General features: G+C 46.2%; 1 protein-coding gene across 1 annotated transcript in view; it reads left to right on the forward strand.

Annotated features, from left to right (window-relative positions):
• LOC144692826 (organic cation/carnitine transporter 2-like) overlaps window positions 1–5734 on the forward strand; it is a 109601-nt gene extending 103867 nt beyond the window's left edge. The window contains exons 9-11 of the mRNA XM_078561903.1: window positions 649–784; window positions 1559–1718; window positions 5418–5734. Of these exons, the coding sequence (XP_078418029.1) occupies window positions 649–784; window positions 1559–1718; window positions 5418–5423 (302 nt within the window). The 3' untranslated portion in view covers window positions 5424–5734. The remainder of the gene's footprint in view (window positions 1–648; window positions 785–1558; window positions 1719–5417) is intronic.
• The last annotated feature ends 18299 nt before the right edge of the window (window positions 5735–24033 follow it).

A 24033-nucleotide genomic window follows, 5' to 3' on the forward strand; every position in this document is an offset into this window, starting at 1 on the left:
ACCAGAGGGCTGTGGATGATCAGTTGATGCAAGACTGAGGACAAAAGATTTTTGGACACCGAAGGAATCAATAGTTGTGAGTATAGGGCAGGAAATTGGAGTTGAGAGGAGGAGCAGGCTCAAGGCTCCTTCTGCTCCTATTTCTTGTGTTCTCATGAGAATAACTGCGGAGCCACAGGAGTTGAGGAGTGGGAGGAGAATGTGGGGAAGAAAGTGAGGCAGCTTCATAACTGGTCTCAATGATAGAGTAGAGCATCATAAGATCACAAAATTGCTAAACAGAATACCATTTCAGTTCATCTTAGTTCATCTATCCAGATAAAGCCTCACATCCCTCCATTCCAGTATTGAGTTGTCTAGGGCTTTTGCCTCTATTGCTATTCCTGGATTGCTATTCTGCCTGTTGATCACATTTTGTGTGATTCACCCAAATTTCCAATATATGGTGCCAGAAGGCAAGGCTCTCTATGGCCGCTCTAAGTTGGCTAATGTTGCTGAGGCAAGTTGCGACCAGGTCTGCATGGCATGTCCTTTGAGAACAAAATTAATATTAAACCCCGTTTCAAATCTAATTTGCTACACTAAGGGTGAGAATGCATTTTTGGCAGCTTCCAGTTATTTGTCAAGCTGTCTCCTTCTGTCTTTTAGGAAAATATAACAGGATGTTGCCTTTCATGCTAATGGGCGGTTTCATTTTACTGGCTGGAAGTTTCTGTTTACTCCTACCTGAAACACGTGACCAACCCCTTCCCGAAAATGTGCGGCAGGTCCGGCCAATCAGATGGTAAGACATTTGTGAGAAAAGGCTGTATGTTTGAATGTGATCTGCATGTTTGGAAATCAGTCATGAATATAAGCAATAGGCAGGAGGAACACTGCATCACTGCATTCAAACTGATCATTCATTGAACAGAGAATAAATGACAACTTTTTAAACAAATCTCTTCATGGTTACATGTAATTAGATATTAATTGATGCCACAAACATGCACTGGCTGCTTGACAAATACAGCACAGCCTCAGCACAGTCTAGTAGTAAGTATAGCATGTGAAGGTAATGCATTTGTCATCATGTGGGGAGATGGTGGTGTTGTGGTAATGCCTCTGGTCCAGAAGCCCAGGCATCCCCTGGAGGCATGGGTTCAAATCCCACCACAGCTGCTGGTGGAATTAAAATTCAGTGAATAAATCTGGAGATATAAGGCTCCTGTAGATTGCTAGTGTCTTTTAGGGAAAGAAATCTGCTGTCCTTCCCTGGCCTACATATGAGTCCAGTCTGGACCAGAATGTGGTTGACTCCTCAATGCCCTCTGAAATGGCCTAGCAAGCCCCTCTGTTCAAGTGCAATTAGGGATGGCCAACAAATGCTGGCCAGTGACATCTATATCCAATGAAAGAATAAATCATATAGAAAACAACCCAAGTTCCATTGCTTAATGGAGAGTGATAACAGGAAATATGTACTGCTTTAAAAATTAGTGTTTGTCTGTGAGTGAAGGAATAAATTAATGTATTTTAGTTGCAATATTTCTTCTGATAAACTACTTTCTTCCTTAAGTCTCCTCTGCCCTATTGCTCCACATCATTCTGAACCTAATACCTCTAAGACATGCACTCATCAGGAGGTGCAAGTTCAGAACAGCAGTATTTTCTTCATGCCTTGCTCCACAAGTGGACCAAGCTCTGGGGTTACATTACCTGCTACCCATCATGTGCAAGTAAGTACACATTCTTCTCAGTCCTATTTTTGTGTTCAAGATGAAGAATTGTATTGCAGCAAAACAGAATACTTTTCATAGGCATTCATTGTTAGCATGAAGGCAGTTATAGCAGGCCTAGGCAGAGTGGAATTTATGTCCCAGTAATGTCCCAGTCCAATATTAGAAGAACATTTCCAACTGAACCTATTGCCTTTGATCTGTTTGAGTGAATTGTGAATGTGTGGGCAATTTTTTACTGTGCCATTGAAACTGGCTTGAGACTCCCCGAAACCATTTCAGGTAGGCCACACAAAGGAAATTTGCATTCCTCTGGTTTCAAACCCAAAGCACCAGTTACGAAAAGCGCATTGTGCTTGTCCTCGTCAGCCTGATCACACTAATTCTTCTCCATTGTAATTAATTTTTCTGCTCACACGTTCACAGTTCTCTTTCAATACTGCTGCTGTGGTGACCACAAGCAGATGCTTGCAAGCATAGCAAGGTGCATTCCCCAAATGAATTTTGATTCAGCATATAATCATAAAATTATGGCGCAGAAAGAGACCATTCAGTCCATCACATCAGTGCTGGTGCTAACTCTTCAACTGATGAGATTGGAATAGATTGCATTTCCCTCCCATTTCTCAATATGCTTTTATATTCTTCTTCAAATGCTTTATGTTAAATTATGTTATAAACATCTTCCTCCATAATCCGTTGCTGCAAAGTTCATGTTCCAATGGCCCTTTTTGTAAATACATCTCTTTCAACTTCCTTCTTCATTCTTTGAGTGATAAACCTCCATCCGCGATTTCCTAGAGTCACGGGGCCAGATTTTCAAAGGGCTGCTGGATTGGGACCTGATGTGCGCGGGAATTAAAAATCGCCTTTGGAACAGTTTTGAATTTTCAAAGGGCCGGCGGGGGGAACGTAATAGGTATCGCAGTTGCTGCCAATTAACAACCGCTTAAGTTCCTTAAGGAGCTTGTTAAGGGGCCCATCTGTTTCGGCTTGCAATTTTAAAATTTTTTTCCGGCAGACCCAAATAGACTCGTTCATGTTCATGCACAGCTGCAGGACCCGAGTAATTTTCTTTGTAGCGTTATTTTAGATCAGATCTGAGGGGTCAAATGGCACTGACACGATCGCTGTTCTTAGCTTTGCCCTTCATGCCCAGTCTCTGTCACGTTTAACCTCCTGGCCTTCTGAGGGGCTGCCTAATTCAACCAGCAAGGCAACTCAGCCCCCTACGTGTCCTTTGCCTCTGGTGCCAGGCAGGCAGCCTCTCCCTCCTGGAGGCTCTCAGTACCACTAATCGGGCACTGAGCTCGCCTCCTGGCCAGTTAGGGTATTTGTATTCAAAGTTTGTGTCATGAGAGCAATGCATCTGAGGCATGGGGTCGAGATGTGGAATTCATCCAATGCCAGCTTCCCAATCCCATTTTGAAAATCCGGCCCATAGCGTCATCAAGGCAAAAAAGGAGTTGATTCAACCCATCAAGTCCATGCTGGCTCTCTGTACAGTAATCCAACTCAGTCCCATTCGCTTCACTCTTTCTGGTGGCCCTGCACGTTTATTTCCCACAAGCGCCCATCAGATTTCTTTCTAAAATCATTGATTGTCCCCACTTCCACTACCCTCATAGACACAGATCATTGCCAGTCACTGCATAAAAAAAAGGTTCTTCCTTACATCCATGCTGTATCCCTTTTCCAAAAACTTAAATCTGTGTCCGCTAGTTCTTGTACCATCAGCTAATCTCTGGTTCTTTTTGTTCCTACATTCTGTTAAGACTGTTACAATTTAAGGTTACACTTCCATGCAGTGGAGGTAATTTAGAATTTGTGCGAGAGTGTGAAACTGATGATAGTGAATTGTCACAAGTCAAGATCTACCTCAAAGTGTCTCCGGACACGTAACTTTCTTATTGCACCATTTTCATTTGCCATGTGGAGATTATTGCAAGCATCCACTCTAAAAAAAGAAAGGACATTCACAACCTCAGGATGTCCCAGAGTACTTCACAGTCAACAAAATACTTTTGAATTGTAGTCACTGTTGTAAAAGAGTAATAACCTACAACAAATTTGGACATAAAATTTCCCCAAAAATTCTTCAATTAGGTAAATGACGTCAATGATAAATGATGATACAAATCATCTGTTCCAGTAGTACTGGTTGAGGGATAAATGTTGACCAGGGCACTGGAGAATGAGCCCTGCTCGTCTTTGAAAAAGGCCACGGGATTGTTTACTTCCATCCGAGTCGAGCAGACAGGGTGGAAAGATGACACATCCGACAGGACTGCACTGGAGTATCCGCATAGATTATGTGCTCGAGTCTCTAGAGTGGGGCTTGAACACACAACCTTCTGGCTCAAAGACAATAGGGAAAGGAAAGGATTCCTTGTCGGTGGTCAATCTACTGACGCCCATTTCCCACCTCTACAAAAAGTTAAAATCGGTTCTATGAATGTTGCCATTGAGCCATGGTTGACTCTAAGTAAATATTGCAGGCTCATAGCAGATTTTTTTTTCCAAAGAAAAGGCCAAAGGTGTACTGTTGTCAACATGAAGGATATTACTCTCCAAGTTGTCTGGTGGAAGGACATTATCTTCTTAGATTTTTCACCCGGCATGGTATCCTTTAGCAAGCGATTCATAGTCACAATATAACATTTTTCAGTGGCAGAATATCTTTTTCCATTCACCAAAAATTAAGATATCAAAAGACTGCAAAGCAAAAGGGAAAGGCATGGAGCCCCCCTCATGTTGGTTCTGTTACCCCTTACTGACTTGAATCCCCATTTGGAAGGTAGAATAGGCATTGCCGTCAAATGCAAATGAGGCAGTGATGTCACCACAACTGCTGCCACACTTCTGGAGGTCACCATTTGGCAGAAATTCAAATCGAGTGGTATGGAAGTTTAGTGACCTCACTCCTCGTGCCCAGCCTTTCAGCTCGGAGGATTTGGGGGGAATAGACAACACGCATGTAAAGGGTCCAAAGGATGTGTATATTCCTTATAAAGAACCAGAAGCAGAGCCTTCAGGAGGTGGAGGTCTTCTTACTGCTTTTTCTGAACAGTCACTATGAAGGCCACAGTTCCAGTGGCATCACATCTGCTGCAGGATATTATTGGGCACATGACCTAAACCCAGAAATATGGCAGCTTCAGGTAGAAAGACGCATATACTAAAACTGCAGCACTAAACATGTTTAACTACTATAACAAGTTATACGGTAAACTCATAAACTCTTCAACCAAAATGTCTCATTCCCATAATCAGAACACCCTTTGTATTTTTAAAATTTTTAAAATTTATTTTGTTTTATTTTTTATTTTTTAAAACATTTTTTATGATCTTATTGAATGGCAGAGAAGGATCGGAGGGCTGAATGGCCTGCTCCTGCTCCTAAATCCTATCTTCCTTTGTTCCTTTGGAATACAACAGTGCCCTTGAAAAATCAGTCTCTAACATAATGGTATTTTCCATGAAAAGTGCATGGCAAGCTTCATAACATAGACATAAAAGCATGTTGATGGCTACATGATGGTATCTGGCGAGTACTATCTATGGTAGGGCTATCCTTGTTAGATTATGCTGTTGATGAATAACTTGGTAAATGCACATCAGTTATTTCTAGTACTAGGTGACTTATTTTGTCTGATGTCTCGCTGTTTGAAACTAACTGCGTTTCTGTACTTCACGCAGAGTTAAAAGAAAAGAATACCAATCTGCTAGCGTGCAGTTGCAGAAACCATTCTGAGGATGTTATCTTTCTTGAAGAGCCTATTTTAAACTAAGAAATGTAGTTCAAAGAAAAAAACATATAAACTATAAAGAAAAGAAAGACTTGCATTTATTTAGTGCTTTTCATGACCATGAATGTCTGAAAACATTTTGCATCCAATGAAATATTTCGAAGTGTTGTAACACTGTTGTGATGTAGGAAACATAGCAGCCAATTTGAACACCGTAAACCCCCACAAACAGCAATACGATAATGACCAGATAATCTGTTCTTTTGTGATGTTGAGTGAGGGATAAAAATTGGCAAGACTTCAGGGATAACTCCCCTGCATTTCTTCAAAATAATTCTTCTTTAACATCCACTTGAACAGGCTGATGGGGGCCTTGGTTTGAATTTTATCTGAAAGATGGCACCTCCTACTGCGCTGCACTGGAGTGCCGGCTTTGTATTTTGTACTCAAGCACTGGAGTGGGACTTGAACCTGGAACCTTGTAATCACAAGTGCCAAGCAAGCTGCCAATTAAGCCAGGGCTGACGCATAAACCATAGACAAGGATGCTCACTATTTTTCCACCAGAAATATGATTATAAAATGGGGTGGAAAATACTCAATGCAATGCAGTAACTCAAGTGGTGAAAGCAATAACCAGAAGAGCAATAAAATCTGGTTTGCATAAAGAATCACTGAAGCACAAGCTTAGAAAGGAGGCATGTGCAGCAGCTACCAGGGAACAAAAGCACTTGGCAGGGTACTCAAAAACAGTTCATTGTATTAAATGGACAGCCATGGAGAAAGCAATTTCAGCAAATAAGTTTGATGGAAATGTTGAAGAACTAAAAACACTAACAATGGCAGAAAGGAAATTCCACAAGTCTTCGCTGATGAAAGCTGCAAAGGTTGGTCATTTTGTTTTAGGAATGCTATAGTAATATCTGTTATATAGCGATGAATAAATGTATCATGTTTTGTATATTAAACAACATTCTAAAATACGCATCACTTTCTCAAATGCAGCGAATCCAGTGTAGATAAAATTATTGCATTCAGTACAAGCTAATATTTACTGTATAGTAACGTGCAATTATAATGGTGTAGATGTAAAGATTCTGAAGATAAAATGATACATTCTTAACTTCTTTTCTTCATACTGCAGATCCATCTCACTCAATCACTTATCAGAAGTCTTCAGGAACATCTGTCATCTGCAACAGCTGCATCTCCCATCTCCAGCAACATCTGCACAACCCACAACTGAAACTGCACATGCCTGCCCTTTGCACTTTTCACTTCTAGTACCAGTTAGGGAAGGTTAATTTGATCACTGTAATCATATGAACATAAGAACATGGTTTCAGATATTAGCTGGCAAGTTTTCAAAGAGACACGTTTAAATTGATGAACAGGAAATGTACCAAGTACTGGAGCATTTCCACAAAGGATTAGATCAAAGATTAGGGAATATTTCCAGAAACATGCAGTGCCAGTTACTATGGTACTTCCTCACAATTCTCTTTGGCCTATCTTGAGAGCAGCACACGTGTGGAAATTTCTCTGTGTTATTTTTAGCAGATTTGTAAACTGTTAATAGAGTTATTAAAGAAATGCACAGAGAAACATGACACCGATGCACAGAAAAATTCTGACCGGATTCAGGCCTGAGGAAGATCAGGCAGATTTCAGTGAAAGAATATAGTCAGGTATGAGAGGAAGATTTGTGTGAAAGAATTCCAACAGCTGGGATGATTTCTGCAACATCAATGACAATAAGTTGCATTTATGTAGCACCTTTAACATAGTAAAACACCACAGGGTGCCTCGTAGGAGCTTTATCAAACACCATTTGACACATTGGGAAGTATTGGGACAGGTAAAGAGGTAGATTTTATGGAGGTTAGGGAGGGGCAAGGCTATGGATGGATTTGGAAACTAGGACAAGAATTTTAAAATTGAGGTTTTACTGGACCAGGAGCCAATGCAGGTCAGCATGCGCAGGGGTGATGGATGAATGAGACTTGGTGCGAATTAGGATATGGGCAGCAGAGTTTTGGATGAACACAAGTTTACTGAGGATGCAAGATGGGAGGCCAGCCAGGAGAGCATTGGGATAATTGGTGAAGAATTCTGCTTCGGACATCACGAAATAGGCTTCGTAGTCTTCAGTATATTAACAGCAAATCCTTATTAACAACAGTGGGGGAGGCAGTGGTGGCAGCAGCAGCATGGTGGTACTGTCACTGACTAGTATTCTAGAGACCTGGGGTAATGCTCTGGGGACCTGGGTTCAAATAGCACCACTGCAGATGGTAGAATTTGGATCCAATAAAAAAATCTGGAATTAAAAGCCTGATGATGGCCATGAAACCATTGCCGATTGTTGTAAAAACCCATCTGGTTCACTAATGTCCTTTAGGGAGGGAAATCTGCAATCCTTACCTGGTCTGCCCTACATGTGACTCCAGACCCACAGCAATGTGGTTAACCCTTAAATGCCCCCTGAACATGGGCAAATAGGGAAAGGCAATGAATGCTGGCCTAGCCAGCAACAACCACATCCCATGAATGCATAAAAAAACTCATAACTATATACAGTAGAGGGTAAAGGAATGGAGCTGACCCCATCTCTACACACCTCTGCCCATCTCCATACTGACTCATGTGCTGCCTTACATCACTGTGTGGATGGTACTGTACTCACTCCTACATTAACCCTGTATGTACCAGGACCTACTGCTACAGTTGGGACTAGAGGTAACATAGGCATGGATAATGCTTTCAGCAGCAGATGAGTTGAGGCAGGGATGAAGACAAACAATGGGCCGTAACTTCCTCGGAGTGGCAATCAGCGTGGATTGCTACTCTGTACCTAATTACCTTCGAAGATTTCCTTCTGTGCCTGCCTCGCCTGACCTTCTGACTCAGGCCTGGCGAGATCCAGGCAGCGCAGATGTCCTCGAGGCCCAGGGTCTCAGTCCAGCTCCATCTAAGTGAAGGCGAACACGACCCCTTTTTTACGGCACTAGGGGAGTCGGAGGTCCGGGGGTGGGGTGAGGTTGGAGGTCTGGGGGTGTGTTGGGGGGTGGGGTGTGGGGTTGGGTTGGGTAGGGCCAGTGATTGGGGGGGTGGGGGGGTGTGGGCGAGTCGAGCCAGTAGTGGGGAGTCAGGTTGGATAGGGGGGTGTCAGAGGTTGGATCTGAAGGGGTCAGACCTCGTTGTGGGGGGTCAGAGTTCAGGGGATGGAGGGGGTCGTGTTGGGTCGGGTCGAGGGAGGTTTGGGTCCGGGGCACGTCAGATTGGACCGGGCACGGGGCTGGTGGGGTCACACTGGGGAGGATGGGGGAGAGGAGTCCTATGTGGTGGGGGGGAATCCCATGGGGGTGGGGGGGGGGGTTCAGAGGGATGGGGAATACCGTGGTGGGGGGGAGGGGAGGGGAGTTGTGGTTAGTCGGGATGTTGGGGGAGTCCTCTGGGAGGGTCAGGGGTGGGTGGGGGTGGGTGTGGGGGGGTCACTCTGGGTCTTTACAATATTTACCCAGAAGTTAGAAGAGATTTTAATTCTTCTAACATATTCTGGGTAACTATTGATGTAACCCTGTCGGAACTATCCAAAGTTTGGGATTTAAATTTCATTTTTGAACTCTTCCTAGCACGGGGCAATTGCCCAGCTGAAGTTTGTGCTTCTGGGCAATTGCCATGCAAACCCTTACCTGTGAAGTTCCAAGAAGGATTCCCCAGCCAATCTTTGGTGTAGCTCCCCAATCTGACACTGGGGAGCTTGGAAGTTATGGCCCAATGGTGCAGAAGCATAAGTAGGTGGTCTTGGTGATGGAGTAGATATGGGGTTGTAAGCTCAGCTCAGGGTAAGGCAGGATGAACACACGTTGGTCCCAGTTATCACACACAAAAACAAAAAATGTTGGAAAAACTCAGCAGGTCTGACAGCATCTGTGGGGAGGAAGACAGAGTTAATGTTTCAAGTCCGTATGACTTCTTCAGAGCTAAGAGAAGTAAAAATGTGGTGAAATTTATACTGTTTAAGGCGGGTGGAGCAGGTGAAGCTGGATAGAAGGCCAGCGATAGGCGGAGGCAAAGGAGAGATTGACAAAGATGTCATAAACAAAAGGACAAAGGGGTGTTGAAGGTGTTGATACTGGCTAAAAGAGGTACTGATGGTGACATTAAGGGTAGAAAGCAGAATGTGATAATAGCCGAGCAAGAGTAAGCACCCTGGAAAGAACAACATGAACAAGTGACAGATGGCCCTAGTGGGGGTGGGGTGAGGGGAGGGGACGGTGGTGGGAAAAAAGATCGAAAATAGACTAAAAGATGGGGATAAAACAATGAATAAAAATGAAAATGAATTAAAAGAATAATGATAATAAAAATAAATGGGGAAAAAATTAAATAAATAAAAGTTAAAAAATAAAAATGAATATTTGAAAAAAGGGGATCAAAAAGGGGTGAGGATGGAGGAGAGAGTTCATGATCTGAAGTTGTTGAACTCAATGTTAATTCCGGAAGGCTGTAAAGTGCCTAGTTGGAAGATGGAGTGCTGTTCCTCCAGTTTGCATTGAGCTTCACTGGAACATTGCGGCAGACCATGGATGGACATATGGGCATGAGAGCAGGATATGTGTTGAAATGGTAAGCGACAGGAAGGTCTGGGCCATGTTTGTGGACAAAGCGGTCAAACAGTTTGTGTTTGGTCTCTCCAATGTAGAGGAGACTGCATTGAGAGCAGCGAATGCAGTAGACAAAATTGAGGGAAGTGCAAGTGAAGCGCTGCTTCACTTGAAAGGAGTGTTTGGCCCCTAGGACGGTGAGGAGGGAGGAGGTAAAGAGGCAGGTGTTACACCTTCTGCGATTGCATGGGAAGGAGCCATGGGAGGTGGTAGAGGTGTTGGGGGTGATGGAGAAGTAGACGAGGGTGCCCCGGAGGGAACGGTCCCTGTGGATTGCTGATAGAGGGGTGATTGGAAGATGTTTGGTGCTGGCATCATGCTGGAGTTGGTGGAAATGGCGGAGGATGATCTTTTGAATGCGGAGGCTGGTGAGGTGAAAAGTGAGGACAAGGGGGACCCTATCATTGTTCTGGGAGGGAGAGGAAGGTGTGAGGGCAGAAGTGCGGGACATGGGTCAGACATGGTTGAGGGCCCAAACACATCTTCCCTTCATCCCCCTCTGTCGGCATTCCATAGGGACTGTTCCCTCCGGGGCACCCTGGTCCACTTCTCCATCACGCCCAACACCTCAACCCCCTCCCATGGCACCTTCCCATGCAATCACGGAAGGTGCATTACCTGCCCCTTTACCTCCTCCCTCCTCACTGTCCAAGGGCCCAAACACTCCTTTCAAGTGAAGCAGCATTTCACTTGCACTTCCCTCAATTTTGTCTACTGCATTCGCTGCTCCCAATGCAGTTTCTTCTACATTGGAGAAACCAATTGCAGACTGGGTGACAACTTTGCCGAACACCTTCGGTCTGTCCGCAAGCATTACCCAGACCTTCCTGTCACTTGCCATTTCAACACACCACCCTGTTCTCATGCCCACACGTCTGTCCTTGGCCTGCTGCAATGTTCCAGTGAAGCTCAACACAAACTGAAGGAACAGCACCTCATCTTCCGATTAGACACTTTACAGCCTTCCGGACTTAACATTGAGTTCAACAACTTCAGATCATGAGCTCCCTCCTCATCCTCACCCCTTTTTAAATCACCTTTTCTCAATATTCATTTTTATTTTTAAAATTTTTATTTATTTAATTTTTCTCCCACTTATTTTTATTATTATTATTTTTAAATTCATTTTCATTTTTATTCATTGTTTTATCCCCACCTTTTAGCCTATTTTCAATCCATCCACCACCGTCCCCTCCCCTCACCCCACCCCCACTAGGGCCATCTGTCACTTGCTCATGTTGTTCTTTCCAGAAGCTTACCCTTGTCGTGCCATTATCACATTCTGCTTTCTACCCTTAATGTCACCATCAGCACCTCCTTTAGCCAGTACCACTACCATTAACACCCCTTTGATCTTTTGTTTAAGACATCTTTGTCAATCTCTCCTTTGCCTCCACCTATCGCTGGCCTTCTATCCAGCTTCACCTGTTCCATCCCCTCTTAAACAGTATAAATTTCACCACATTTTTACTTCTCTTAGCTCTGAAGAAAAGTCATACAGACTCGAAACATTAACTCTGTTTCTCTCTCCACAGATACTGTCAGACCTGCTGAGTTTTCCCAGCACTTTTTGTTTTTGTTTCAGATTTCTAGCATGTGCAGTATTTTGCTTTTATCTTGGCCCCAGTTATGATGCATTAAAAACAATTTTCCATCCAAGCAGAGTGGGCATGTAGCTTCCTCTCACATATTTTTTGTGAGAGCCACCTTTTAATATTTAAGTAAGGGAATAATTATTATAAAGCAAAACACACATATTTTAACACTATTTGTAAACTGACCACCCTGTACCCATAGCCCATCTGTCTGTGGTAGGGTAAGAGATGCTTATTCATGAAGGAGCTCTTGAAGGAGCAGAAGTACTGCTTAGTCAGATCACCTGCCCATTGCAGGACTTTCCAAAGCTTGGAGCCTAACGATATCAATGAAATGAAAATTAAGTGGGTTCTATCATGTATAGGTAATCTGCTCTGTCACATTTTAGCCCAGCAGTGAAGAGAAAAATCTACTGCTTTGAACGAATGGGCTAGATAACAGTGAGCGGCGGGCTCCCAAAGGCAGAAGTTGAAGTGCGCAGTCCACACTCTCCTGTCCACTGCTCTGTTTGCAGACCGAGTAGAGGAATAGAGAAGCAGTATATTATTTAAGTGGAGAGAGATTGTACAACTTGGTGGTACAGAGGGATCTGGGGGTCCTGGCACATGGGTCACAAAGAGTTAGTACGCAGGTACAGCAAGTGATTAGGACGGCAAATGGAATGCTGTCGTTTGTTATAAGGGGAATGGAATATAAAAGTAGTCAAGCTTTACTGCAGCTGTAAAGGGCTTTGGTGAAATCACATATGGAAAGCTGTGTACAGTTTTTGTCTCCTTATTTGAAAAAGAGTATCATTGTGTTAGAAGCAGTACAGAAAAGGTTCACTCAACTCATTCCTGGGATGAAGAGTTTATCTTACGAAAACAGGTTGGGCCTATACCCATTGGAGTTTAGAAGAATGAGAGGTGACTTTATTGAAGCCTATAAGATCCTGAGGCAACTTGACAGATACTGGGAGGATGTTTCCTCTTCTGGAGGAGACTAGAACTAGGGGACACAATTTGAAAATAAGAGGACCCCTGTTTAAGTCGAAAAAAATTTTCTCTCCGAGGGTCATTAGTCTGTGGAATTCTCTTTCCCAGAGAGCACTAGAGGTTGGGCCATTGAATCTGTTCAAGGCTGAGTTAGATTTTTGATTGACAAGGGAGCCAAAGTTTATGGGTGGCAGATAGGAAAGTGGAGTTGAGACCACAACCAGTTCAATCAGAAGCTTATTGAATGGCAGAACAGGCTGGAAGGACCAAATAGCCAACTCCTGCTCCTAAATCCTGTGTCCCTATGAAGCACTGGTCAGCCAATTAAAGGCCATCCAGTGGGACTGCTAGCCAATTAGTGAAGGAGAAGCACTGATCTCAGCAAATTTTGTCCCGGGATGGGTCATCATGCAACAGCGCGGTCAGGCCATGACCCAAAAGGGGGAGTCCATCTTAGGTTTAAAGGGCTGGCAGCACTGTAAAGATGAGTCCCCTGGGCAGAGAGTTGTAATCCTCTGGCCATTATTACATTTTGAACTGAAGTCCACAAGTTGAGGAGTTGACTGAAAGGGGGTAACATCAGGTGTCAGAGTCTCTGATCTTTGGCGATTGCAATCACTGTCAGCAGTTAACAAGTAGGGAAAAAGTACCGCTTCTCCAGGGCAACACCCAATCTCACTGTGGAGGCAGCCAGGAACAATGGAGGAGACTAGAAGCTGGACAAGCCCACAGTTCAATGATGGACCCCTGCATGCCCTCCTCCAGGCTGTCACTGATCAGCGTGATGTTCTAATACCACAGGAGAGATAAAGGAGACCTCCTCGACAGACTAGACAGAGATACTCAGCAACCATGGGGTTGTCTGGAGGATGTGGCTGCATTGCTGCAAGAGGCAAAATGACTTTCTCCGTTCCATGAGGGTGAGTGATTAACATTATCTGCATTGCAGGCATGCACGTTTGGGAGGTTATGCGGGTGAAGGGCACTGTGAATGGGAAATGGGTCAATCAATGTCCAACAGTCAAACTGTGTAATCGAGGAACCTCTGCACCTAGCATGATGGATTCAGGCAATTGGGGGTGGGGGTGGGGGACGCAGTGTTTGGGAAGGAAGGTACCAGAATGGGGAGTCATGCCAGCTGCTTTAGTAAGGCAGCTCAGGTTGTAGCATCAATCAGAAGGGCATGAGGCTATCTGAAAATATAATCCTCATTTTTTTCGATTTCCTTCCCAGGAGTAGACAGCCCATAAAGCCAGAGAGAGGTAGAGGACCAGTCGGGGTGTGCCCAACTTGGCATTTCTGATGCCAATGGAGGAGCACACACTGCAGCTGTGCAGTAACAAGGGGTGCAGATCCATTGATTGTGGAGAAGCTGGAGTTCATGCCAGGGATAGTGGGAGGGGCAGTAGTGAGAAAATTATTGAGTGTGCTGCAGATAATGGGGTTTTGGAATGAAGGTTTAACAATGACATTGGGAGTTAAGAATGAGAAGTCAAAGGCTGGGAGGTCATCAGTCAATGTGATGGGTTGAAAGGTGGAAGGTTACCATCAAGATGCTGCAACCTCTGCTGGCAGTTCAAATGAGTTGAGATTCATTGACAACATTTCTGTTTTCTCCAACAGGTCAGTCATTGGCATCAGCAGCACCACCCTTGACTGATTTCTGAGGAACAGGAGGGGATCTCAAAGGGTGCATGGCCCCATCCTTCATCTGCACCTAGCACCAGCTCAGATACTAGCACCTGGGCGTCCGTGGGCATGTCGGAAGAACATGGGACACACGAGTTAAATACCACACAGTCAAATGTTGGAGGCTGTAACTAATCAGGAGTCTAACACTCGGAGGAGTGTGGGAGTGCTGGTTGATGCTGAGTCCCAAGCTGATGACGAGCCTCTTGAGTCATCTATAAGGCGGCAGATGCTGGATGTACAGCGGGAGGTGCATGAAGATATGGCAAATGTACCAAGGGGATGCATGCCCCGGTGAGAACAATGGAGGGGACAATCCAGGTCATGAGTGCTGTGATCTCCCTCACTTGTGCATGTGCGGCCTCCTCCACCAAGGGAATGGTGACTCTGATAGAGATCCACATTCAGCAAACCTTGTCAGTGAGCTCAAACAGCCAGCAAGACGCGAGAGGGAATGAGGTGCCTGGACTCACTGCCAGGACCTCATTCCTCTCAGGGAAGTAGGGGATGGGGTACAAGTTTGCCCCATGATGGCTCATGGCCAGCAGTTGTCTGCATCTAGGTTCTCCTCTCAGGGTAATCCTGATAGTGACAGTGTCTCCTTCTCCCTTCTGCAGTGACACCAGCACCTCAGGGTGCCACGGCAGCAGGGTAAGCCCCTGTTACTGTGCAGGAGACCCTCACAATGCTGGGGCCCTCACGGCCTTGTGTGACCAGAGGACACCCGCCAAGGGCACCGAAGGCAAAGGGGCATCAAGCTCAGCAGCCTGCCTCCAGCTCTGAAGGCAGCTATGGGGGAGCATCACAATGCAGTGCACGGAAAAGACTTAAGAAAATATTTTAGGCACACATTGGTCAGCATGGCTGATACTTTCTATTCAAACTGATGTGTTCAGAGATGTTGTTGCCTTTTTTATCATAGCAGTATGACCTGGAGTGGATTTTCTGTTGTTGTGAGGTCTCTAACGTTTAACATTTGTATTAAAGAGTTAACATCCTATATGGCTTTGTGAGGTTCTCTGAGGTGACATTGGCTGTGATGGTTGTAATGGAGCCCCTGCTAATGATGGCCTGAAATGTTCTGAGGGTTCATCTCTTGGGAGACAAGGCAGTTCAGATAATGTTCCATGGACTCTTCATTGTTATGTGAAGTGCTGCAATATGACAGCCTCTTGATTCTCACAGGCACCTCATCCCTGGTTCCCTACAGGTTCACAAGCTGCCTGCTATGGATCCTCTTGCTATTTCTCAGGGTCCTCCTCAGAATCCCCATTGGAGGATGTGGGCCATTTTCCAAGGTCATCTCCTGCCAGTTTCGCCCCCTCTGTAGGTTGTGGGGAGGTTGTGGAAAGCACACCACTACAATGAGGGAGACCCTTGTTGGCGCATACTGCAGTGGCCCACCAGCTTCGTTGAGGCTACTGTAAAACCGTGAGCAGGCTTGACGACTCCTGTCACATTCATTGCTGACTAATTTCTGGACGGGGTCCTTTAACAGGGAACAGGCTCCTAACTTACATATTCGAGGGCAGCAATGCTGTTTTAAGCATTTGCTTAAGATACCCAAAAGAAGGACTGCACAAATTTAACAGTGGGATCAATGCCTGCACAGATTGGGCACAGGATGTGGCACTTATATCTTATTATGGCTTATATCTCAAAATGTGAAGATGGTGGTGTAATGGTAATATCCCTAGTAAGCCAGAGGCCAAGGTGAATGCTCTGGGGATATGGGTGCCAATTGCACCATGGCAGTTGGTCAAATTTAAATTCAATTAATTCATAAATTCAATTAATTGAAAAAATGTGGAATTGAAAGCCAGCCTCAGTAATTGTGATCATAAAACTATTGTTAGTTGTTGTAAAAACCCATTTGATTCACTAATGTCCTTTAGGGAAGGAGATCTGCCATCCTCACCTGGTTTGGCCCATATGTAACTCCAGACCCACAGCAATGTAGTTGATTCTTACTGCCCTCTGAAATGGCCTAGCAAGACACTCAGTTCAAGGGCAATTAAGATAGGCAACAAATCTGGCCTCTGCCAGCAGTATCCACATCCCATGAATGAATAAAACATGATGGCTTGGGCCCATTCTACACCCAAAAACGAGGCACAATGCATATCATCATGCATGCCCTTTAGGAAAGGAAATCTGTCATCCTTACCTAGCCTGGACTAAATGTCATTACGTATCCACAGCAATGTAGTTGACTCTTAAGTGTCCTCTCAAATGACCTAGCAAGCCTCTAAATTGTATCAAACTGCTCCAAAGGAACAACAAGAATAAAATTAGACAGGAGACTGGGCATTGACCTAGGCGCTGGACAAAGCAACATCCAGCCCAATCAACCCTGCAAAAATCCTCAGTAATATCTGGAGACTTGTGCCAAAATTTGAAGAGACATCAGCTTGTCCAGTACAGCCTGGCATAGTCAACACTGTGGGCTGCAAAACTGGCCTGGGTCCAAAAGCAAGTGTGGATATTGTGATGCGTAATTAGCCCATGACCAAGTGTCTGCTGCATACAGTATGGAAACATTATGGTGCCTGCTGCTTTGCAAGACAACTCTGTGCAGCTAATGCTAAACATACTGCTGAATGGCTGCATGCCTCAGCAGGGCAAGGGACTAGACATATGCGATACTAGCACCACTTAAAGCTAGCTTGCACAACTTGGCCAGCCTGCACCTCATAAACAGGAAGTTCATTCGGGTTGGAATAGATTCTGGAATTGGTGAGCTAGAAGAACACTGAATTATGATGCAACAAGGCAGACAGCATGCTCTAAGGTTCTCTGATGGTGTGCTTGATGCCTTGGTGCAAGTGGTGGACTGGGGGAGAGAGGGCTTCTATCCATAGGGGGTTCGGTGACCCTCCAGACAAACTCTATGAAGGCAGAGGAAGCAGATAGCCACAGTGGTCAATGCCAGGAGTCTAGCCCTGAAAACAAGAGCGGAGCTGGGAGGATAAAATAGCGTGAGAAAGAGCGAGAATGAGGGAGGATAAAAGACAGTGAGAAAGAGAGAGAATGAGGGGGAAGCCGGGAGGATAAAAGACAGTGAGAAAGAGGGAATGAGGGGGGAGCCAGGAGGATAAAAGACAGTGAGAAAGAGAGAGAGTGAAAGTGAAGCTGGGAGGATAAAAGAGCGCGAGAAAGAATGAGAGTGAGAATGGAGCCAGGAGGATAAAAGTACCCGAGAAAGAATGGGAGTGAGAACAGAGCTGGAAGGATGAAAGAGCATAAGAATGAACAAGAGAGAGTGGAACCGGGAGGAAAAAAGACCGCGAGAAAGAGTGACAGTGAGAGCACAGCAGGAGGATAAAAGAGCACGAGAAATAGCAAGAGTGAGAACGGAGCCGGGAGCATAAATTAGCTCGAGAAAGAGCGAGAATGAAAGTGGAGCCAGGAGGATAAAACAGCGTAAGACAGAGCGAGAGTGAGAGCGGAGCTGGGAGGATGAAAGAGTGAAGGTGAGAGCGGAGCCGAGAGGATAAAAGAGTGCAAGAAAGAGTGAGAGTGAGAACGGAACAAGAAGGATAAAAGAGCATGAGGAAGAGCGAGAGTAGAGCTGGGGGGGATAAAGGAGCACGAGAAAGAGCAAGAGTGAGAGTGGAACTGGGAGGAAAAAAGAGAGTATGAAAGAGCGAGAGTGAGAGCGGAATTCGGAGGATAAAAGATCGTGAGAAAACGTGAAGATGAGTGTAAAGTGGGAGGACAAAAGAGCATGAGGAAGAGCGAGACTGAGAGTGGAGCTGGGAGGTGAATAGAGCACGAGAAAGATCGAGAGTGTAAGTGGAGCCGGGAGGATAAAACAACATGAGGAAGAGTGAGAGTGAGAGCGGAGCTGGGGGAGAAAAGATGGCGAGAAAGAAAGATAGTGAGAGCGGAGCAGGGAGGAATAAAGGATGCAAGAAAGAGCGAGACTCAACACAGAGCTGGGAGGATAAAAGAGCGCGAGAAAGGGCAAGAGTGTGAGTGGAGCCAGCAGGGTAAAAGCGGGTGAGTAAAGAGTGAGAGTGAGAGAAGAGCGGAAGGATAAAAGAGCATGAGAAATAGCAAAGGTGAGAGCGGAGCCAGGGGGATAAAAGAGTGCGAGAAAGGGCAAGAGTGTAAGTGGAGCAGGGAGGTAAAAGTACGTGAGAAAGAGTGAGAGTGAGAGCAGAACCGGGTGGATAAAAGAGCACGAGGAAGAGCGAGAGTATAAGTGGAGCTGGGAGGATAAAAATGCTAGAGAATGTACGAAAGTGTGAGCGGAACCGGGAGGAAAAAAGAGTGCGACAAAGAGCGAGAGTGACAGCAGAGCTGGGAGCATAAAAGAGCGCAAGAATGAGTGAGAGTGAGAGTGTAACTGGGAGGATAAAAGAGTGTGAGAAAGAGTGAAAGGGTGAGCGGAATCCGGAGGATGAAAGAGCGCTAGAAGGGCGAGACTGAGAGGGGAGCCGGGAGGATAAAGGAACGTGAGAAAGAGTGAGAGCGGAGCCTGGAGGATAAAGGAGCTCGAGAATGAGCAAGCGTGTGAGTGGATTGGGGAGGATAAAAGAGCGCAAGAAAGAGTGGGACTGAAAGCGGAGCCGGCAGGATAAAAGAGCGTGAGAAAGAGCAAGACTGGGAGAAGCCAGGAGGATAAAAGAGCCCAAGAATGAGCGAGAGTGAGAGCGGAGCCGGGAAGATAAAAGTACGCGAGAAAGAGTGAGAGTGAGAATGGAACCAGGAAGATAACAGAGCGTGAGATAAAGCGAGAGTGAGAACTGATCTGGGAGTATAAAACAGCATGTGAAAGAGCGAGAATGAGAGCGGAGCCGGCAGGATAAAAGAGCACGAGAAAGAGCGAGAGTGTAAATGAAGCCAGGAAGATAACAGAGCGCGAGAAAGAGCAAGACTGGGAGTGGAGCCACAAGAATAAAAGGGCACGAGAAAAACCAAGAGTAAGAGCAGAGCCTGGAGGATAAAAGACCGTGAGAAAGAGCGAAACTGAGAACGGAGCTGGGGAGGATAAAAGAGCATGAGAATGAGCGAGAGTGAGATCTGAACTGGGAGGATAAAAGAACGTGAGAAAGAACGAGAGGGTGAGCGGAATCTGGAGGATAAAAGAAAGTGCGAGACTGAGAGTTGAGCCGGGAGATAAAAGAGGGCGCAAAAGAAAGATAGTGAGAACTGAGCCCAGAATGTAAAAAAGCACAAGAAAGTGCGGGAGTGAGAGCAGAGCCAGGAGGAATAAAGGGTGTGAGAAAAAGCAAGACTGAGAGCGGAGCTGGGAGGATAAAAGAGCATGGGAATGTGCGAGAGTCGGAGCAGAGCCAGGAGGATAAAAGAATGCAAGGAAGAGCGAGACTGGGAGTGCAACTGAGAGAATAAAAAAGTGAAAGAAAGACTGAGAGCGAGAGTGGAGCCAGGAAGATAAAAGAGCATGAGAAAGAGCGAGACTAAATGGAGAGCTGGGAGGATAAAAGAGCGCGAGCATGAGCAAGAGTTAGAACAGTGCCAGGAGGACAAAAAAGCGCAAGAAAGAGCGAAACTGGGAGTGGAGCCAGGAAGGTAAAAGAGCACGAGAAAGAGCGAGACTAAATGGAGAGCTGGGAGGATAAAAGAGCGTGAGATTGAGCAAGAGTGAGAACGGAGCCGGTAGGATAAAAGAGCGGGAGAAAGAACGAGACAGAGAGCAGAGCTGGGAAGATAAAAGAGCGAGAGAAAGTGAGAGCAGAGTGGGAGGATAATGAGCACAAGAATGGGCGAGAGTGAGAATGGAACCAAGAGGATAAAGGAGCGCGAGATGAGCATGAGTGAGAGAGGAGCCGGGAGGATATTGGAGCATGAGAAATGGTGAGAGCACAGGCAGGAGGATAAAGGAGCATGAGATTGAGCGAGAGGGAGAATGGAGACATGAGGATAAAAGAGCGCGAGAAAGAGCAAGGGTGAGAGAGGAGCTGGGTGGATAAAAGAACCGAGAATGAACAAGAGTGAAAGTGGTGCCTGGACGATAAAAGAGCGTGAGGAAGTGCGACAGTGAGACTGGAGCCGGGAGGATAAAAGAGCCGGAGAAAGAGAGAGAATGTAAGTGGAGCCAGGAGGATAAAAGTACATGAGAAAGAGTGAGAATGAGAGTGGAGCCAGGAGGATAAAAGTACATGAGAAAGAGCGAGAATGAGAGTGGAGCCAGGAGGATAAAAGAACGCGAGAAGGAGTGAGAGCGGAGCTGGGAAATAAAAGGGGGCAGGGGAAAAAAATAGTGAGAGCGAAGCCCAGAAGATAAAATAGTGCAAGTAAGTGAGGGAGTGAGAGTGCAGCCAGGAGGATAAAAGAGCGCAAGTAAGTGAGGGAGTGAGAGCGGAGCGAAGAGAAATAAAGACGTCAAGAAAGAACGAGGCTAACCGCAGAGCTGGGAGGATAGAAGAGCATGAGATTGAACAAGTGCGAGAACGGAGCCATAAGGATAAAAGAGCGGGAGAAAGAGCAATAGTCAGAGCGGAGCGGAAGGATAAACGAGCATGAGAATGAGCAAGAGTGAGAACGGAGCGGGAGGATAAAGTAGCACGAGGAAGAGTGAGAGAGGAGCCGGGTGGACATTGGAGCATGAGAAATAGTGAGAGTGATCGTGGAGACATGAGGATTAAAGGGCGTGAGAAAGAGCAAGAGCGAGAGCAGTACTGGGAGGATAAAAGTACACGAGAAAGAGTGAGAGTGAGAATGGAACCAGGAGCATAAAATAGCACGAGGAAGAGCAAGAGGGTAAGTGGAGCCGGGAGCATAAAACAGTGTCAGAGAGTGCATGAGAAAGTGGAGCCGGGGGGATAAAAGTGCACGAGAAAGAGTGAGAGCAGAGCCTGGAGGCTAAAAGAACACGAGAAAGATGAAGGTGAGAGTGGTACTGAGCAGATAAAAAAGCACAAGAAAGAGCTTAAGAGTTTAAGTGGAGCCTGGAGGATAAAATTACATGAGACAGAATGAGAATGAGAATGGAACAGGGGGGATAAAATAGCACAAGAAAGAGCGAAGGTGAGAATGGTGCCGGGGGATAAAAGAACACGAGAAAGAGCGAGAGTGAGAATGGAGACATGAGGATTAAAGAGCGTGAGAAAGAGCGAGAGTGAAAGTGGAGCTGGGATGATAAAAGAGCCCAAGGAAGAGCGAGGCTGGGAGCAGAACCAGGATGATAGAAGAGTGCAAGAAAGAGTGAGATTGGGAGTGGAGCCGGGAGGATAAACGAGTGCAAGAAAGAACAAGAGTGAAGGCAGAGCTGAGAGGATAAGAGTGTGCAAGAGAAAGTGAATGTGAGAGAGGTACCAGGAGGATAAAAGAATGTGAGAAAGACCGAGAGTGTACATGGAGCCAGGAGGAGAAACGTACGCGAGAAAGAGTGAGAGTGAGAATGGAACCAGGAGCATAAAATAGCACGAGGAAAGGCGGGAGTGTAGGTGGAGCCGGGAGTATAAAACAGTGTCAGAAAGAGCGAGAATGAGAGCGGAGCCAGGATGATAAAAGAGCGCGAGATAGAGCGACAGTGTAGGTGGAGCCGGGAGGATAAAAGTGCACGAGAAAGAGCGAGAGTGAGAGCACAACCTGGAGGATAAAAGAGCACGAGAAAGAGTGAAGGTGAGAGCAGAGCTGGGAGATAAAAGAGCGTAAGAAAGAGCGAGAGTGAAAGTGGATCTGGGAGGATAAAAGAACATGAGAAAGAGTGAGAGTGAAAGCGGAGCCGGGAGCATAAACCAGTGCGAGAAAGAGCGAGAGTGAGAGTGGAGCCGGGAGGATAAAAGAGTGTGAGAAAGAACAAGAGTCAGAGCAGAGCCGGAAGGATAAAAGAACACAAGAAAGAGCGAGAGTGAAAGTGGAGCCAGGAGGATAAAAGATTGCGAGAAATGGCAAGAATGAGTGGAACTGTGAGGATAAAAGAGCGCAAGAATGAGCGAGTATGACACAGAGCTGGGAGGATAAAAGAGCACAATGAAGGGCGAAAGTGTGAGTGGAGCCAGGGGGATAAAAGTGAGTGAGACAGAGCGAGAGTGGAGCAGAAGCAGGAGCAAAAAAGAGTGCGATAAAGAGTGAGACTCAGAGTGGAGCCAGCAGGGTAAAAGAACACGAGGAAGAGTGAGACTGGGGGCGGAGCCAGAAAGATAACAGAGCGAGAGTGAGAGCGGAGCTGGGAGGATAAAAGAGCATGAGAAAGAGCGAGAGTGAAAGCGGAGCCGGGAGCATAAACCAGTGTGAGAAAGAGCGAGAGTGAGAGTGAAAGCGGAGCCGGGAGCATAAACCAGTGTGAGAAAGAGCGAGAGTGAGAGTGGAGCCGGGAGCATAAACCAGTGTGAGAAAGAGCGAGAGTGAAAGTGAGAGCGGAGCCGGGAGCGTAAACCAGTGTGAGAAAGAGCGAGAGTGAGAGTGGAGCCGGGAGCATAAACCAGTGTGAGAAAGAGCGAGAGTGAAAGTGAGAGCGGAGCCGGGAGCATAAACCAGTGTGAGAAAGAGCGAGAGTGAGAGTGAGAGTGGAGCCGGGAGCATAAACCAGTGTGAGAAAGAGCGAGAGTGAGAGTGAGAGTGGAGCCGGGAGCATAAACCAGTGTGAGAAAGAGCGAGAGTGAAAGTGAGAGCGGAGCCGGGAGCATAAACCAGTGTGAGAAAGAGCGAGAGTGAGAGTGAGAGTGGAGCCGGGAGCATAAACCAGTGTGAGAAAGAGCGAGAGTGAGAGCGGAGCCGGGAGCATAAACCGGTGTGAGAAAGAGCAAGAGTGAGAGTGAGAGTGGAGCCGGGAGCATAAACCAGTGTGAGAAAGAGCGAGAGTGAGAGTGGAGCCGGGAGCATAAACCAGTGTGAGAAAGAGCGAGAGTGAGAGTGGAGCCGGGAGCATAAATCAGTGTGAGAAAGAGCGAGAGTGAAAGCGGAGCCGGGAGCATAAACCGGTGTGAGAAAGAGCGAGAGTGAGAGTGGAGCCGGGAGCATAAACCAGTGTGAGAAAGAGCGAGAGTGAGAGTGGAGCCAGGAGCATAAACCGGTGTGAGAAAGAGCGAGAGTGAGAGTGGAGCCGGTAGCATAAACCAGTGTGAGAAAGAGCGAGAGTGAGAGTGGAGCTGGAGCATAAATCAGCGTGAGAAAGAGCGAGAGTGAAAGCGGAGCCGGGAGCATAAACCGGTGTGAGAAAGAGTGAGAGTGAGAGCAGAGCCGGGAGGATAAAAGAGTGCAAGATAGAGCGAGAGTGAAAGTGGAGCCGGGAGGACAGAATAGCATGAGCACGAGCGAGATTGAGAGTGGAGCCATGAGGATAAGAGAACACGAGAAAGAACGAGAGTGAGACCGGAGCTAGAAGGATAAATCAAAGCGAGAAATAGTGAGAGTGAGAGCGGAGTCCAGAGGATAAAAATGCACAGGAAAGAGCGAGAGTGGGAGCAAAGCCTAGAGGACAAAAGAGCGTGAGAAAAAGTGAGGGTGAGAGCGGAGCTGGGTGGATAAATCAGCGCGTGAAATAGTGAGAGTGAGAGCAGAGTCCAGAGGATATAAATGCACAGGAATGAGCGAGAGTGGGAACAAAGCCTAGAGGAAAAAAGAGCGTGAGAAAAAGTGAGGGTGAGAGCGGAGCTGAGTGGATAAATCAGCGCGTGAAATAGTGAGAGTGAGAGCGGAGTCCAGAGGATGAAAGAGCGTGAGA

This window comes from Cetorhinus maximus, chromosome 2, assembly GCF_964194155.1.
Source record: "Cetorhinus maximus chromosome 2, sCetMax3.hap1.1, whole genome shotgun sequence".
Taxonomy (NCBI): Eukaryota; Metazoa; Chordata; class Chondrichthyes; order Lamniformes; family Cetorhinidae; genus Cetorhinus; species Cetorhinus maximus.